The sequence below is a fragment of the Ursus arctos genome, unplaced genomic scaffold (genome assembly GCF_023065955.2).
Source record: "Ursus arctos isolate Adak ecotype North America unplaced genomic scaffold, UrsArc2.0 scaffold_12, whole genome shotgun sequence".
NCBI lineage: Eukaryota > Metazoa > Chordata > Mammalia > Carnivora > Ursidae > Ursus > Ursus arctos.
The window spans coordinates 1362371-1376291 of NW_026622786.1; the positions used below are offsets into that span (position 1 = coordinate 1362371).

General features: G+C 46.1%; 1 protein-coding gene across 1 annotated transcript; it reads left to right on the forward strand.

Annotated features, from left to right (window-relative positions):
- Positions 1-760: 760 nt before the first annotated feature.
- On the forward strand, positions 761-8541 carry TCHH (trichohyalin). The gene is made up of 3 exons (XM_048220526.2): positions 761-796; positions 1880-2047; positions 3003-8541. The coding sequence occupies exons 2-3, from the start codon at positions 1910-1912 to the stop codon at positions 7497-7499; spliced, it is 4635 nt and encodes a 1544-aa protein (XP_048076483.1). The 5' UTR covers positions 761-796; positions 1880-1909; the 3' UTR covers positions 7500-8541.
- Positions 8542-13921: the final 5380 nt, after the last annotated feature.

The following is a 13921-nucleotide window of genomic DNA, read 5'->3' on the forward strand; positions in this document are numbered from 1 at the left end:
CATTAGACCCACAAATATAAATGCAAACTTTTTCCCACCTGCATTTTTAGAGAAAAAACTGAAAACAATTCCTTACACCCTCTGATCTTCCTAGAATTGCTATATTAATTTGTCCTCATCAGTTTATGCTAAAGTTTCTGTTTAACTTCACTCTAGAATTTATATCTTTTATAAAGTAAATGGCTTAGAGGTTACTACTTTTTTATGAAGTCATAAGTAAGATTCTTTTTTTTTTAAAGATTTTATTTATTTACTTGACAGAGATAGAGACAGCCGGCGAGAGAGGGAACACAAGCAGGGGGAGTGGGAGAAGAAGCAGGCTCATAGCGGAGGAGCCTGATGTGGGGCTTGATCCCATAACGCCGGGATCACGCCCTGAGCTGAAGGCAGACGCCTAACCGCTGTGCCACCCAGGCGCCCCCATAATTAAGATTCTGAACATTAATTTCTTTATTTCATTGTTTTACTTAATTTTAGCACAAAGAAAATTATAGATTCTGTCAAATAGTCTATCCACTCATGTTAGGTAGGACTAATAACTGTCAGAAAGTAAGGTCTGTGAACCTCGTGCCAAATAACTACGTGAGCAAATAGTGAGATAAACAAGTCCTTCATGGAGACAGAGGTGGAGCTGGGCTTGGTTAAGAATGAATCAGGCCATCCCACAGAGTGGGTGTCTCCTTCCCAAGTTGCTCTTCAGGGCACAATTAAATCCCCTATAAAAGGCCCAGCTCCCAAGGGCCCAGTACACTTGCCAGCAGTGTCAGCGAGGGCTCAACTTCCTTTGGTGAAGTGGGTAAGTCCCAGTCAATGCGATCATGTTCTTTTGTACGATTCATTTTCCAGCTGTAGTAGACGTTCGGTGGGGAAAATGAGGGTCTATGTGCCAGAAAGGATCAGTAGCTTACAGTGATGTCAAATTCCCATTAACTCCATGCCATCTTATAGCTGAAGCCATCACTCAAATGGAAACATGGCTCTTCTCCCAAGGCTCTGAATTCTATAAGTTTGTTTGCACATCAGGGGGTGGAGGATGTCATGTGTCACTCTGATGGGGTTCTTCGTCCTAAAAACTGACAACTCAAAAGATTGTCAACCCTCAGTACTCTTTCTATATTGGTTCTACTCAATATAGACCATCTTCATGTAGTTAATACATCTGAAGTATTGGAGTTAAGAAGAAATTAAAGAAGCCAGCCAATAACTGAGTATTTGCAACATTATCTGGGTTAATGCAGATAACATGTACTCCGTTTTCCGTATAGTTATAGCTGAATATTATAATGCCATCTTTTACTAGAAGGAAGTGGTACTTAATCTTAGAACTGGTGACTTAATGAATTATTCTCATAGATGTATGTACTATAAGGTTGGAAAATAATCCACATTCCCTTTTTATTTTTCTGGTTATCACCAAATGTTTTGCTGCCACAATTAGATTTACATGGCTTCTATCCAGTTTAAGATACTTCAAATCTTCCTTTACCTTTTAGCTTTCACCTATTCTCTTTATTCAACTTTAGAGGAAGATGCTTATGAGTAGCAATATATCAAATTTAAATTTCTACGCTCTTCACTATCTGATCTGACATATGCTAGGGAGCAGGAAGAGAGAGAAGGAAAGGATATGGATAATCTGGATTGAGTGGACAATCAAAAGCTGACTACAGGATAGTCTGAAGATAATTCCCTGGCTTGAAATTTCTCAGAATCTGTCTTCCCCTTTCTGGGTACAATATTTAAAGATAAAAAACTTTGAAAGCCCAGGTTGAAAATAACTACAGTTGTAAATTTAGAGCTCCGACTGAAACAGTGTGGATGAAGCCTCCCCAAGATCAGAAACAGAGTTGTGATTGTGAATCCTACTTTATTCTTCTAGATTTACTTGAACTTGAAGGAAGGGGAAAAAATGTCTCCACTTCTGAGAAGCATCTTCAATATCACTGAAATGTTCAATCAATATGCCTCACATGATTGTGATGGGGCAGCACTAAGCAAGAAAGACCTGAAGAACCTCCTTGAAAGAGAATTTGGAGATGTCCTTCAGGTAAGAAATAACAAGAAGAGAATCTATTGATTTAGGGTTATAATATTTCTTCTCAGGAGAGATCATAGCAAAGAATGGTGACTTATATCCATTTGGTACCATCACGGCTCTATACTACATTCCCTATTCAGTTCTTTTTTTAAGATTTTATTTATTTATGAGAGAGAGAGAGACCATAATGTGCTCAAGTGAGGGGAAGTAAGGGGGAAAAAGGGACAAGCAGACTCTTGCTGAGTGTGGCGCCCATTGCAGGCTCCATCTCTCAACCCTGAGATCATGACCAGAGCAGAAACCAAGTGTCCAGTCTGGCACTCAACTGAGCCACTTAGGTGCTCCTACCCTCATTCATTTCTGAGTACTTAACTGGCATTGTAGTCTGAGAACTAAGGAATTTCTATCAACTATTTCATGTACTTGATGGCAACATCATTGTGAATGAACTGCTCATGGGAAGTTATCACCAAAGATGTCAGATCAAACTAAACTTGGAAGGAACTTATATTTATTTCCAAATTTTAAGAATTAAAATCAGCCTGTTCTGTAGCAAAATGGTGTTAATATAAATGTTTCGTTCTGTTTTCAAACATGGGATAAAAATCGATCAGGGGTACTGGCTATTTCAGACAGAAATGGCTGCTGTAAAACTTCATAAGTTTTCATTGTATTTCTCTCTTGAGGATGAGTTCATTCTTATTCACTCAGCTGAAGAGAAGATGGATTCTTTTGACCAGCATTAAATTACAAGTTACAAAAATTTTCAACAAATATATGTTTTAAAACGAAGTGTTCATATTTTATATAGGGACAAGACCTGATACACACTGGATGTTTTTCTAATTGTTCTTAATGTCTTTTGAGTGTCAGAATATCACAAAATATTCATCGCGTGTATGAGTGAAAGTTTACTACTTGTAAATAGTACACTGTAAAAATTTTGTTTTCATTTTTTTAATAGAGACCACATGACCCTGAGACAGTAGATCTGATCCTGGAACTTCTGGATCGCGACTGTAACGGGCTCGTCGATTTCAATGAATTCCTCCTGTTCATTTTCAAGGTGGCTCAAGCTTGTTATTACGCTCTCAGCCAGGCTTCCGGGCTAGATGAGAAGCGGGCCACGTGTGAGGGAAAGGAGAACCCACTACAAGATCCCAGGCAAGAAGACCAAAGGAGATTTGAGCCCCAGGACAGACAATTGGAAGAACGCAGGCAGAAGAGGCAAGAACTAGAGAGCGAGCTCGCTGAGGAAGAGAAACAGCGGCTGCAGACACGAGAACGGGAAGAGAGCCTTAAGGAGGAAGAGCATCTGCAGAGGCGCAAGGGTCGGGAACCAGAGAAATTTCCTGATCAAGAGCAAAGGCGAGAGAGGCGGGAGCTGCGCGACCTCCAGGGGAAAGAGCAGCTGCAAAGGCTAGAACGCCAAGAGCAACGCGAGCGAGCACTCCGGGAAGAGCAGTTGCAACGGCAGAGGGGCGAGGAGTCCCGCTTGCAGCAGCAGCTGAGGCACGAGCAGGAAGAGAGACTCGAGCAGCAGCTGAGGCGTGAGCAGGAGGAAAGACGCGAGCAGCTGAGGAGCGAGGAGCCCCTCTTGGAGCAGGAGCTGAGGCGGGAACAGGAGGAGAGACGAGAGCAGGAGCTGAAGCGCGATAAGGAGCTGAGGCGCGAGCAGGAGGAAAGACGCGAGCAGCTGAGGAGCGAGGAGCCCCGCTTGGAACAGCAGCTCAGGCGCGAGCGGCTCCAGGAGCAAGAGCTGAGACGCGAGCAGGAAGAGAGACTCGAGCAGCAGCTGAGGCGCGAGCAGGAAGAGAGACTCGAGCAGCAGCTGAGGCGCGAGCAGGAAAGACGCGAGCAGCTGAGGCGCGAGGAGCAGCTGAGGAGAGAGGAGCCACGCCAGGAGCAACAGCTGAGGCGCGAGCAGGAGGAAAGTCGCGAGCAGCAGCTAAGGCGCGAGCAGGAGGAAAGACGCGAGCAGCAGCTAAGGCGCGAGCAGGAGGAAAAGCGCGAGCAGGAGGAAAGACGCGAGCAGCAGCTGAGGCGCGAGCAGGAGGAAAGACGTGAGCAGCTGAGGAGCGAGGAGCCCCTCTTGGAACAGGAGAGGCAGAAAGAGCAGCTCAGGCGCGAGGAGCAGCGCTTGGAACAGCAGCTCAGGCGTGAGCAGGAAGAGAGACTCGAGCAGCAGCTAAGGCGCGAGCAGGAGGAAAGACGCGAGCAGCAGAGGCGCGAGGAGCAGCGCTTGGAGCAGGAGCTGAGGCACGAGCAGCAGCTGAGGAGAGAGGAGCCGCGCCAGGAGCAAGAGCTGAGGCGCGAGCAGGAAGAGAGATTCGAGCAGCAGCTAAGGCGCGAGCAGCTGAGGAGCGAGGAGCCGCGCTTGGAACAGGAGAGGCGGAAAGAGCAGCTCAGGCGCGAGCGGCTCCAGGAGCAAGAGCTGAGGCGCGAGCAGGAAGAGAGACTCGAGCAGCAGCTAAGGCGCGAGCAGGAGGAAAGGCGCGAGCAGCTGAGGAGCGAGGAGCCCGGCTTGGAACAGGAGAAGCGGAAAGAGCAGCTGAGACGCGAGGAGCAGCGCTTGGAGCAGCTGCTCAGGCGCGAGCAGCAGCTGGCTGAGGAGGAGGTGGAACAGGAAGAGGCCCGTGAGCGGGGCAAGAGCCGCGCCCCAAGGTGGCAGTGGCAGCTCGAAAGTGAGGCAGAAGCTCGTCAGAGCAAAGTCTACTCCAGGCCCCGCAAGCAGGAGCAGAGGCACTGGCAGGAGCAGGAGAACAGGCGGCGCCAGGAGCGCGCGCGGCAACTCCGGGAGGAGGAGAACGGCCAGTGGCAGCGCGGGTTCCGGCCCCTCCGGGAAGAGCGCGAACCGCGACTGCAACGGGAGGAGCAGGCACGCCTGCAGAGGGAGGAGGAAGAGCAGCGCCGCGACTTCAAATGGCAGTGGCAGGCGGAGAAAGACAGCGAGAGGCACCGCCAGAGGCTGTCGGCCAGGCCCGCGTTGCAGGAGCTGCCGGAGAGGCAGCTAAGAGCAGAGGAGCTGCAGGAGCTGGAACCGTTACGTGAGGAGGAGCAGCAGCGCCGCCAGCGACTCGAGAGGGAGCAGGAGCAGCGGGTCCGTGAAGAGAAGCAGTTGGAGGAGAGCTTCCAAGAGGATCGGGAGAGGAAGCTACGCCAGGAAGAGCAGCGCCGCGATCAAAAATGGAGGTGGCAACCAGATGAGGAAAGCCAGAGACGCCGCCACATAGTGTACGCCAAGCCAGCTGAACGAGAGCAGCTGAGGGAAGAAGAGCAGCTGCAGAGAGAGGAAAGCGAGAAGAGGAGGCGCCAGGAGCGCGACAGGAGGTTCCGCGAGGAGGAGCAGTTCCTGCAGGAAAGGGAAGAACAGCTGCGCCGCCAGGAGCGCGACAGGAGGTTCCGCGAGGAGGAGCAGCTCCTGCAGGAAAGGGAAGAACAGCAGCTGCGCCGCAGGGAACGTGAGCAACAGCTTCGCCAGGAGCGCAACAGGAGGTTCCGCGAGGAGGAGCAGCTCCTGCAGGAAAGGGAAGAACAGCTGCGCCGCCAGGAGCGCGACAGGAAGTTCCGCGAGGAGGAGCAACTCCTGCAGGAAAGGGAAGAACAGCAGCTGCGCCGCAGGGAACGTGAGCAACAGCTTCGCCAGGAGCGCGACAGGAAGTTCCGCGAGGAGGAGCAGCTCCTGCAGGAAAGGGAAGAACAGCTGCGCCGCCAGGAGCGCGACAGGAAGTTCCGCGAGGAGGAGCAGCTCCTGCAGGAGAGGGAAGAACAGCCGCGCCGCCAGGAGCGCGACAGGAAGTTCCTCGAGGAGGAGCAGCTCCTGCAGGAAAGGGAAGAACAGCCGCGCCGCCAGGAGCGCGACAGGAGGTTCCCCGAGGAGGAGCAGCTCCTGCAGGAGAGGGAAGAACAGCCGCGACGCCAGGAGCGCGACAGGAGGTTCCGCGAGGAGGAGCAGCTCCTGCAGCAGAGGGAAGAACAGCAGCTGCGCCGCAGGGAACGTGAGCAACAGCTTCGCCAGGAGCGCAACAGGAGGTTCCGCGAGGAGGAGCAGCTCCTGCAGGAAAGGGAAGAACAGCTGCGCCGCCAGGAGCGCGAAAGGAAGTTCCGCGAGGAGGAGCAGCTCCTGCAGGAGAGGGAAGAACAGCCGCGCCGCCAGGAGCGCGACAGGAGGTTCCGCGAGGAGGAGCAGCTCCTGCAGCAGAGGGAAGAACAGCCGCGCCGCCAGGAGCGGGACAGGAAGTTCCGCGAGGAGGAGCAGCTCCTGCAGGAAAGGGAAGAACAGCTGCGCCGCCAGGAGCGCGACAGGAGGTTCCGCGAGGAGGAGCAGCTCCTGCAGGAGAGGGAAGAACAGCCGCGCCGCCAGGAGCGCGACAGGAAGTTCCGCGAGGAGGAGCAGCTCCTGCAGGAGAGGGAAGAACAGCCGCGCCGCCAGGAGCGCGACAGGAGGTTCCGCGAGGAGGAGCAGCTCCTGCAGGAGAGGGAAGAACAGCCGCGCCGCCAGGAGCGCGACAGGAGGTTCCGCGAGGAGGAGCAGCTCCTGCAGGAGAGGGAAGAACAGCCGCGCCGCCAGGAGCGCGACAGGAAGTTCCGCGAGGAGGAGCAGCTCCTGCAGGAAAGGGAAGAACAGCAGCTGCGCCGCAGGGAACGTGAGCAACAGCTTCGCCAGGAGCGCGACAGGAAGTTCCGCGAGGAGGAGCAGCTCCTGCAGGAAAGGGAAGAACAGCAGCTGCGCCGCAGGGAACGTGAGCAACAGCTTCGCCAGGAGCGCGACAGGAAGTTCCGCGAGGAGGAGCAGCTCCTGCAGGAAAGGGAAGAACAGCTGCGCCGCCAGGAGCGCGACAGGAAGTTCCGCGAGGAGGAGCAGCTCCTGCAGGAAAGGGAAGAACAGCTGCGCCGCCAGGAGCGCTACAGGAGGTTCCGCGAGGAGGAGCAACTCCTGCAGGAAAGGGAAGAACAGCAGCTGCGCCGCAGGGAACGTGAGCAACAGCTTCGCCAGGAGCGCGACAGGAAGTTCCGCGAGGAGGAGCAGCTCCTGCAGGAAAGGGAAGAACAGCCGCGCCGCCAGGAGCGCGACAGGAAGTTCCGCGAGGAGGAGCAGCTCCTGCAGGAAAGGGAAGAACAGCTGCGCCGCCAGGAGCGCGACAGGAAATTCCGCGAGGAGGAGCAGCTCCTGCAGGAAAGGGAAGAACAGCAGCTGCGCCGCAGGGAACGTGAGCAACAGCTTCGCCAGGAGCGCGACAGGAAGTTCCGCGAGGAGGAGCAACTCCTGCAGGAAAGGGAAGAACAGCTGCGCCGCCAGCAGGAGGAGGAGCAGAGGCGAGGTCGCCAAGTCTGGGAGGAAGGAGACAAGGGCAGTCAGCAGGCTCTGGAGCCCGGTAAGCGTCAGTTTGCCAGTGTCCCGGTGCGCTCCAGCCCTCTCTATGAGTACATCCAAGAGCAGAGATCTCAGTACCGCCCGTAAGAGATGTTGCCAATATCCGGACACCTACCAAAGCTTCCAGCAAAGGAAAATGAGAAACACTGGATACCAAATGACTCAAATGTTTCTGGTTGTGGGAGAACGCTCTGATGTTCCAAAATCTTTTTTTCCAAAACTACACTCATTTCATGTACCTTTTACTCTTGCTTTTCATTCTTCCTGAAATTATTCTTTACTGCAGGGTGTCTTTGCTCTTTGGTGCAGATGTGGTGTGCATTTTTTAAAAATATAAATCATTTAATTTGTTTAAGGAGTTTTGTTTCGGGAACGTTAATTTATTGCTTTCAAAAGTAAAAAAGAATATGATTTAAGATTCAATAGAACTGGGTCTGTTTTTTTAATGGTTGATCCATCTTTTGGAAAATTTAGATATTTTTAGTGTTCCAGTTGGCATTTCTTCTTGAGCATAAACTGCATTAATATTTGCCTCCAAATAGACTGGCTTTTGTGGCATAATTAGCACAGATTGTACAAGGTCACTAAATTTTTACAACCCTTGACTAGCACAGGGGGAGTGACTTCTACAGAAAAACTCCCTCTGAAATCAGCCCCTAACTGGAAGAAATATCTGTTATGAAGAAGGTTTAGCTTCAAGACTTAGAATTTGAATTAGATTTTTTTCACACTCCATAAGCACTTAAAATCTCATAAAGCAAAAGCAAGATGTTTCTCAAACAACTCCAGAGTTCAAATTTTAAATCTGTCTACTGTAGTCTGTTGTGCTCAGTTCTTTTCCCCCAGTCTTTGATGAGTTTGAGAATTTTACTACCTTTGTTCATTTTAACTGAGAAGGAACCTGCTCAGGATCCTGTAAACATCTGTTTAGTACTAGAGCCAATAAGAGATCACAGCATTTTGGGGGAGGGGAAGGGAAAATTTGTGAACAGAAGGGAAAGTTCCTAGAGGCTCTTAGATGAGACCCATCAGCCCACAATCCTTTGAGGCCTATTGATACTACCTTGGAGACTTTCCTCTTGAAATGATTGGACTGTGTAAAAAATAATAAATGTTTGGCAAACAATTATTTTTGTGTTTTGATTATACATCAAATCATAATTCAAGATCTAATGGTCTATAACTGATGTAAGCTCCCACATAAGGGTGTTTGGTTACTATTATCTATGTCTAAATATGAAAAAGGAGAAGAAAAAAACCCACCTATTTTCCCCAACCATTTTCCCCTGTTAGGTTGAACCCTACATTATTGCCATTTCCAAGTGTTTTTATTCTTGACCCCACAGCTTTCTATTCTTGCAAGGACTCACTAGTCATGACATTATACAAAATTATTTGTATAATGTTTGTTAGTTCTTCCTTCTGAGAATACAGCAGCTTCTTGGTCTTCAGTGTCTGATAAGCCATGAGTAAAAAGTGGCCTGAAAGTCAGCTCAATAGTATAGAAATTACAGATGATCTGTTGACTTAAGCAACATAATCCATGAGGTGACACAGTCAGAAGATGCTTAATACTAATCTGGCCAAAGTATTAAATTGTTATCTAATAATCCAAACACCCCTGTGCCATCTGCTGAAGTCTATATTCAGCATTCACACCTTAGTAACTAGGAATAAGTCCAAGAAGCCCCTGATCCAGGAAAGGATCATTTCTAATTGTGAGGGTCATGGGTGAAAAGATGTTCTAAGTTACAGACACTTAACATTTTGATCAATGGTAGAGACAATAAGCAAAGCCTATAGCTCCTGAGAATCATTCTGATAGAGTAAGGTGACATTTTCTGCAAGGAGCACCAGCCTCTCTCTCACTTTAACACAAATAGCAGATACCCACAAAAGACAGAACCTGGGAATCCCCCGATACTACCTTGGAACTTCATCCCTTTCAATGATTTCTAACTGCAGAACTATTTTTCTCTTAAGGATTTTCCTTAAGAATCTTCACCGAAACCCTAGAAGAGCCTCACTGGCTTTCCCCAGGATCCTCTCAATGGGCACTCATTTCAGAGCCTCCTTATAAATATCAGCCCCAGGATACTCCTAAAATATACACTCATCATCTAAGCTACAGTTCAACTACAATAAAAGCAATCAAAGCCCTTCAGACATCTTGTAACACTTTACAAGATGAGGAAAGGGCCAATTTCCAAAGACAAAAGTATTGTTTTGTCACAGTTATAATAACATGTAGTTAGAAAAAAAAAACATGTCAGCCAGTCCATGCCCTATGGCTCTTCTTTTTGTTGCTGGCAAGAGAACATGCTGGCAAGCCAACCTTCCTGCTCCATCTGAATAATGTACATGCATGGGCAGGACCTTGAGGCTGTTGGGCAACTGGCTGCTTAACTATAAACTGGGAGCTCTATTAACATCAACTGGCTGCTACTGGGGAATGGGGTTGAGAGTTTAATACATATGATCTGTGATGGAAAAGCTGATCTCCATGTTATGGGCTGAATTATGTCCCCCCTACAGGTTCATATGTTGAAGTCCTAACCCTCAGCACATTAAAATGTAGCCATATTTGGAGATACAGTATTTAAATAGGTAATTAAAATGAGGTCATTAGGTGGGCCCTAATCCAATATGAATGGTGTCCTTCTAAGAAGAGGAAATTTGAACACAGACATGGAAGGAGGGAAGGTGATATGAAGACACTGGAAGAAAATGGCCATCTACAAGCCAAGGATAGAGATCCTTGGAACTGATCCTTGTCTCATGGCTTCAGAAGAAACCAACCCTCCCAAAATCTTGATATTACACTTCTAACATCCAGAACTGTAAGAAAATAAATTTATGCTAGTTCAACCACCCGGTCTGTGGCACTTTGTTATGATAGCTCTAGCAAATTAATGCACCATGTAAGGTGAGGTTATGTTGCTAGGGAAACATCTGTATTATAATGCAATGATCTTTATTTATCCTTTGACATTTTACAAGCAGATCCTGGTTCCTCAAAGACACTTTACTAAATCTGCCATAGTTTCTATGGTGCAGTGGAAAGACTGCTACAAGGGATCAAAATCCTGGGGTTCATTCATTCATTCATTCACTCAGCAAATATATATTGAGTTCTTGCTATGTGCAAGGCATTCTAAGGCCCTATGCATACGGTAGTGAAATAGTCCTTCTCACCTGTTCCTTCACTTAACTATCTGTGTATCTTTCTGCAAGTCACTTAGGCCTTCTGGGCCTTATTTCATATTTTGAACTATTAGGTTGAAATAAGCTATCACCAGGGTTATTCCTAGGACTGAAAAAAAAACAATTCTAACATTCAGTTTGTTCAACTGAAACTCTAAAAGTAACTCAGATAATGCCTCACCCCAGCTTCTACCTTGAGCTAAGAGAAAGCAGGAAAAGGAATTAACTGATGGTGATCATCAGAGCCTAGTCCTAGCTTCAAAGATCTTGCATTTTTAGCCAATCAGATCTGAAGTTCCTTCCATTTATCTCCCAAATTCCTCTCCAGAGTGGTTTCCTATCATCCCAGATTTATTCATTAAGGGAGAAGACCCTAAACCTACCTTATTTTCTCTGATCCTTGTTCTACTAAAGGTCATTGGCCCTCTGATTTATGAGCTTTCATATACATTTAATTACTCCCATTTGTTTCAGAGGAGAAATTAAGTCCTGGAACTAGGTTCCACTCAAAGTAAAAAGCCAGTGACCATTAGTTAAGTGTGAACCCATCTCTGTTCCATCTTCTGTCCTAATTACACGTTGCTAATATTTTCATTCAGTCACAGTAATTAGTTTGTTCAGCAAGTGTACTGGTACTGTAAGCCTCTGAAGATTGTGATCTATGTAATATATAATAAGCACATCTCCCTTGTTAGTTAAGAGCTGACAGTGAGATGCAATAACCTAAAATTAATGTAAAAGATAGATTTCTGAGAAGGTTATCATTTTCCAAACCATCAGGACATCCATGGCAAGCACTAGTATTACAAAAACTTTAAAAAATTTTATTTCTATTTGTCATCACTTCCCTTTAAAAGAAAAAATGAGTGTGGCATTTTCTGCAAGACGAAGTCTAAGAACTTCAATTCGGAATTTAAGGCCCTCCACATTCTATAGATAATATACCTTTTAACCCTAGCCCCTCAGTATCTCTTGAACCAACCATGTTGTTAATAGCAGACTAGTCTATGTTGTCATCAGGACACCTTATGATTGTCCTTCCTTCAAAAACTTATTGGCATAATTTAATCTCTTTGGAATGCCTCCCTCCTTAACTACCTGGACACTTTCTACTCAGTTTAAAAGACCCAGGCTGAATCCCACCTCTTCCGTAAAATCTTCCCTAATCATTCTGACACACATTCACTGAGATTTGAAGATATCTATCATCTTAACTACTCATTAATTGATTACAACATTCTGCCTTAGTTGGCTTTATACTTGCTTCATCTCCCACATAGATTGTAAAGATCTTGAAAGCAGAGACGACAATTTGGAATTCTTTATTTTGTACATTCTTTGCATAATAAACAATAAGCAATAGAACTCTATGAAATTCTGAGGAAATATGTGGACTGTCTCACAAGAAAAATACATATAGTCAAAAATTTCACCTAGGATTTCAAAAGTTCCTAGTCCCTATGAAGCCAAGGAGTTGTGAAAATGTAGGCATTCAATAAATATTTGTCACATGAATTACTATAACCCTTATAGTTCTTTTAGTCCAAGGTGTCTACTGTCCATCTAACATATCATCCCTCCCTTCTGAATACTGAAGCCCTAAGTCCCTTCTTGTATTTTGAAAATTCCTCAATGTTGAACATTACTAAATGTTCTTGAAGAGTAGGAGAAGGGTTGGATGGGGTTTTGGGCACAAGGCAGGATTTTATAAAATAGGAGAGACTGGAGCAGGTGTAAATGCTGATGGGAAGGAACCAATAAAGAGAGACTGCAGTATAGAAAAAGAGAAGGAATTATCAACATAGATTTCCTGGGAAGGCAGGAAAAAACAGGATCCAGGAGAAAGAGAGATTAGGCTTAGATGGATACCTTTTCTAATGGAACAGAAAGAAACCATGCATGTAAATAAGTGCCAGTAAGTTTGTAGTTTGGTGGAAGAAAGTTAAGGGATTATTCTCTGATGACTTTTATTTTCTTTATGAAGTAAACAGGCAGGACCATCTTCCAAAGGTGGGGGAGGGGGTTATCCCTTCAGATAACCGAAGGGAGTGAAGATTGTTTAAAATAACTGTTGTATTACAAAGCTCTAATGATCAAAACAGTATGGAACTGGCACAAAAATAGACACATAGATCAATAGAACAGAGCAGAAAATCCTGATATAAATCCACGATTATATGGTCGATTAATCTTTGACAAAGCAGTGAAGAATATTCAATGGGATAAAGACAGTCTCTTCAACAAGTGGTGTTGGGAAAACTGGACAACAACATGTAAAAGAATGAAACTGGACCACTTTCTTACACCACACACAAAAACAAATTCAAAATGGATTAAAAACCTAAATATGAGACCTGAAACCATAAAAATCCTAGAAGAGAACACAGGCAGTAACTTCTTTGACATTAGCCATAGCAACTTCTTTCTACATATAGCTCCTGAAGCAAGGGAAACAAAAGCAAAAATAGACTATTAGGACTATATCAAAATAAAAAACTGCACAACAAAGGAAACAATCAACAAAATTAAAAGGCAAACTTCATAATGGGAAAAGATCTTTGCAAATGACATATCTCATAAAGGGCTAATATCCAACATATATAAAGAACTTAGAAAACTCAACAGCCCGAAACACATAATCCAATTTAAAAATGGGTAGAAGGGGTGCCTGGGTGGCACAGCGGTTAAGCGTCTGCCTTCGGCTCAGGGCGTGATCCTGGCGTTCTGAGATCAAGCCCCACATCGGGCTCCTCTGCTGGGAGCCTGCTTCTTCCTCTCCCACTCCCCCTGCTTGTGTTCCCTCTCTCGCTGGCTGTCTCTCTCTCTCTCTCTCTGTCGAATAAATAAATAAAATCTTTAAAAAAAATAAAAATAAAAATAAAAAATAAAAATAAAAATGGGTAGAAGACATGAACAGACATTTCTCCAAAGAAGACATCCAGATGGCCAACAGACCCATGAAAAGATGCTCAAGATCACTCATCATCAGGGAAACGCAAATCAAAACTACAATGAGCTATCACCTCATACCTGCCAGAATGGCTAAAATCAATAACACAAGAAACAATAAATATTGGCGAGGTTGTGGAGAAAAAGGAACACTAGTGCACTGTTTGTGGGAATGCAACCTGGTGCAACCACTGTGGAAAACTGTACAGAGGGTCCTCAAAAAGTTAAAAATAGAACTACCCTAAGATCCAGTAATCTTTTGAACCCCAGTCCCATTCCTCAGAGAAAGACTCTTTTTTTAAAAAATTTTTTGTGGATCTTCTGATATTAACCTCTGGTAGTAAAATTTATCCATT

Excerpts from the sequence above, each read along its gene's own strand:
- TCHH (XM_048220526.2), top strand. The coding sequence starts at position 1,910 with ATGTCTCCACTTCTGAGAAGCATCTTCAATATCACTGAAATGTTCAAT. Across the intron at positions 2,048-3,002 it reads AATTTGGAGATGTCCTTCAG|AGACCACATGACCCTGAGAC; the intron begins GTAAGAAATAAC and ends TTTTTTTAATAG.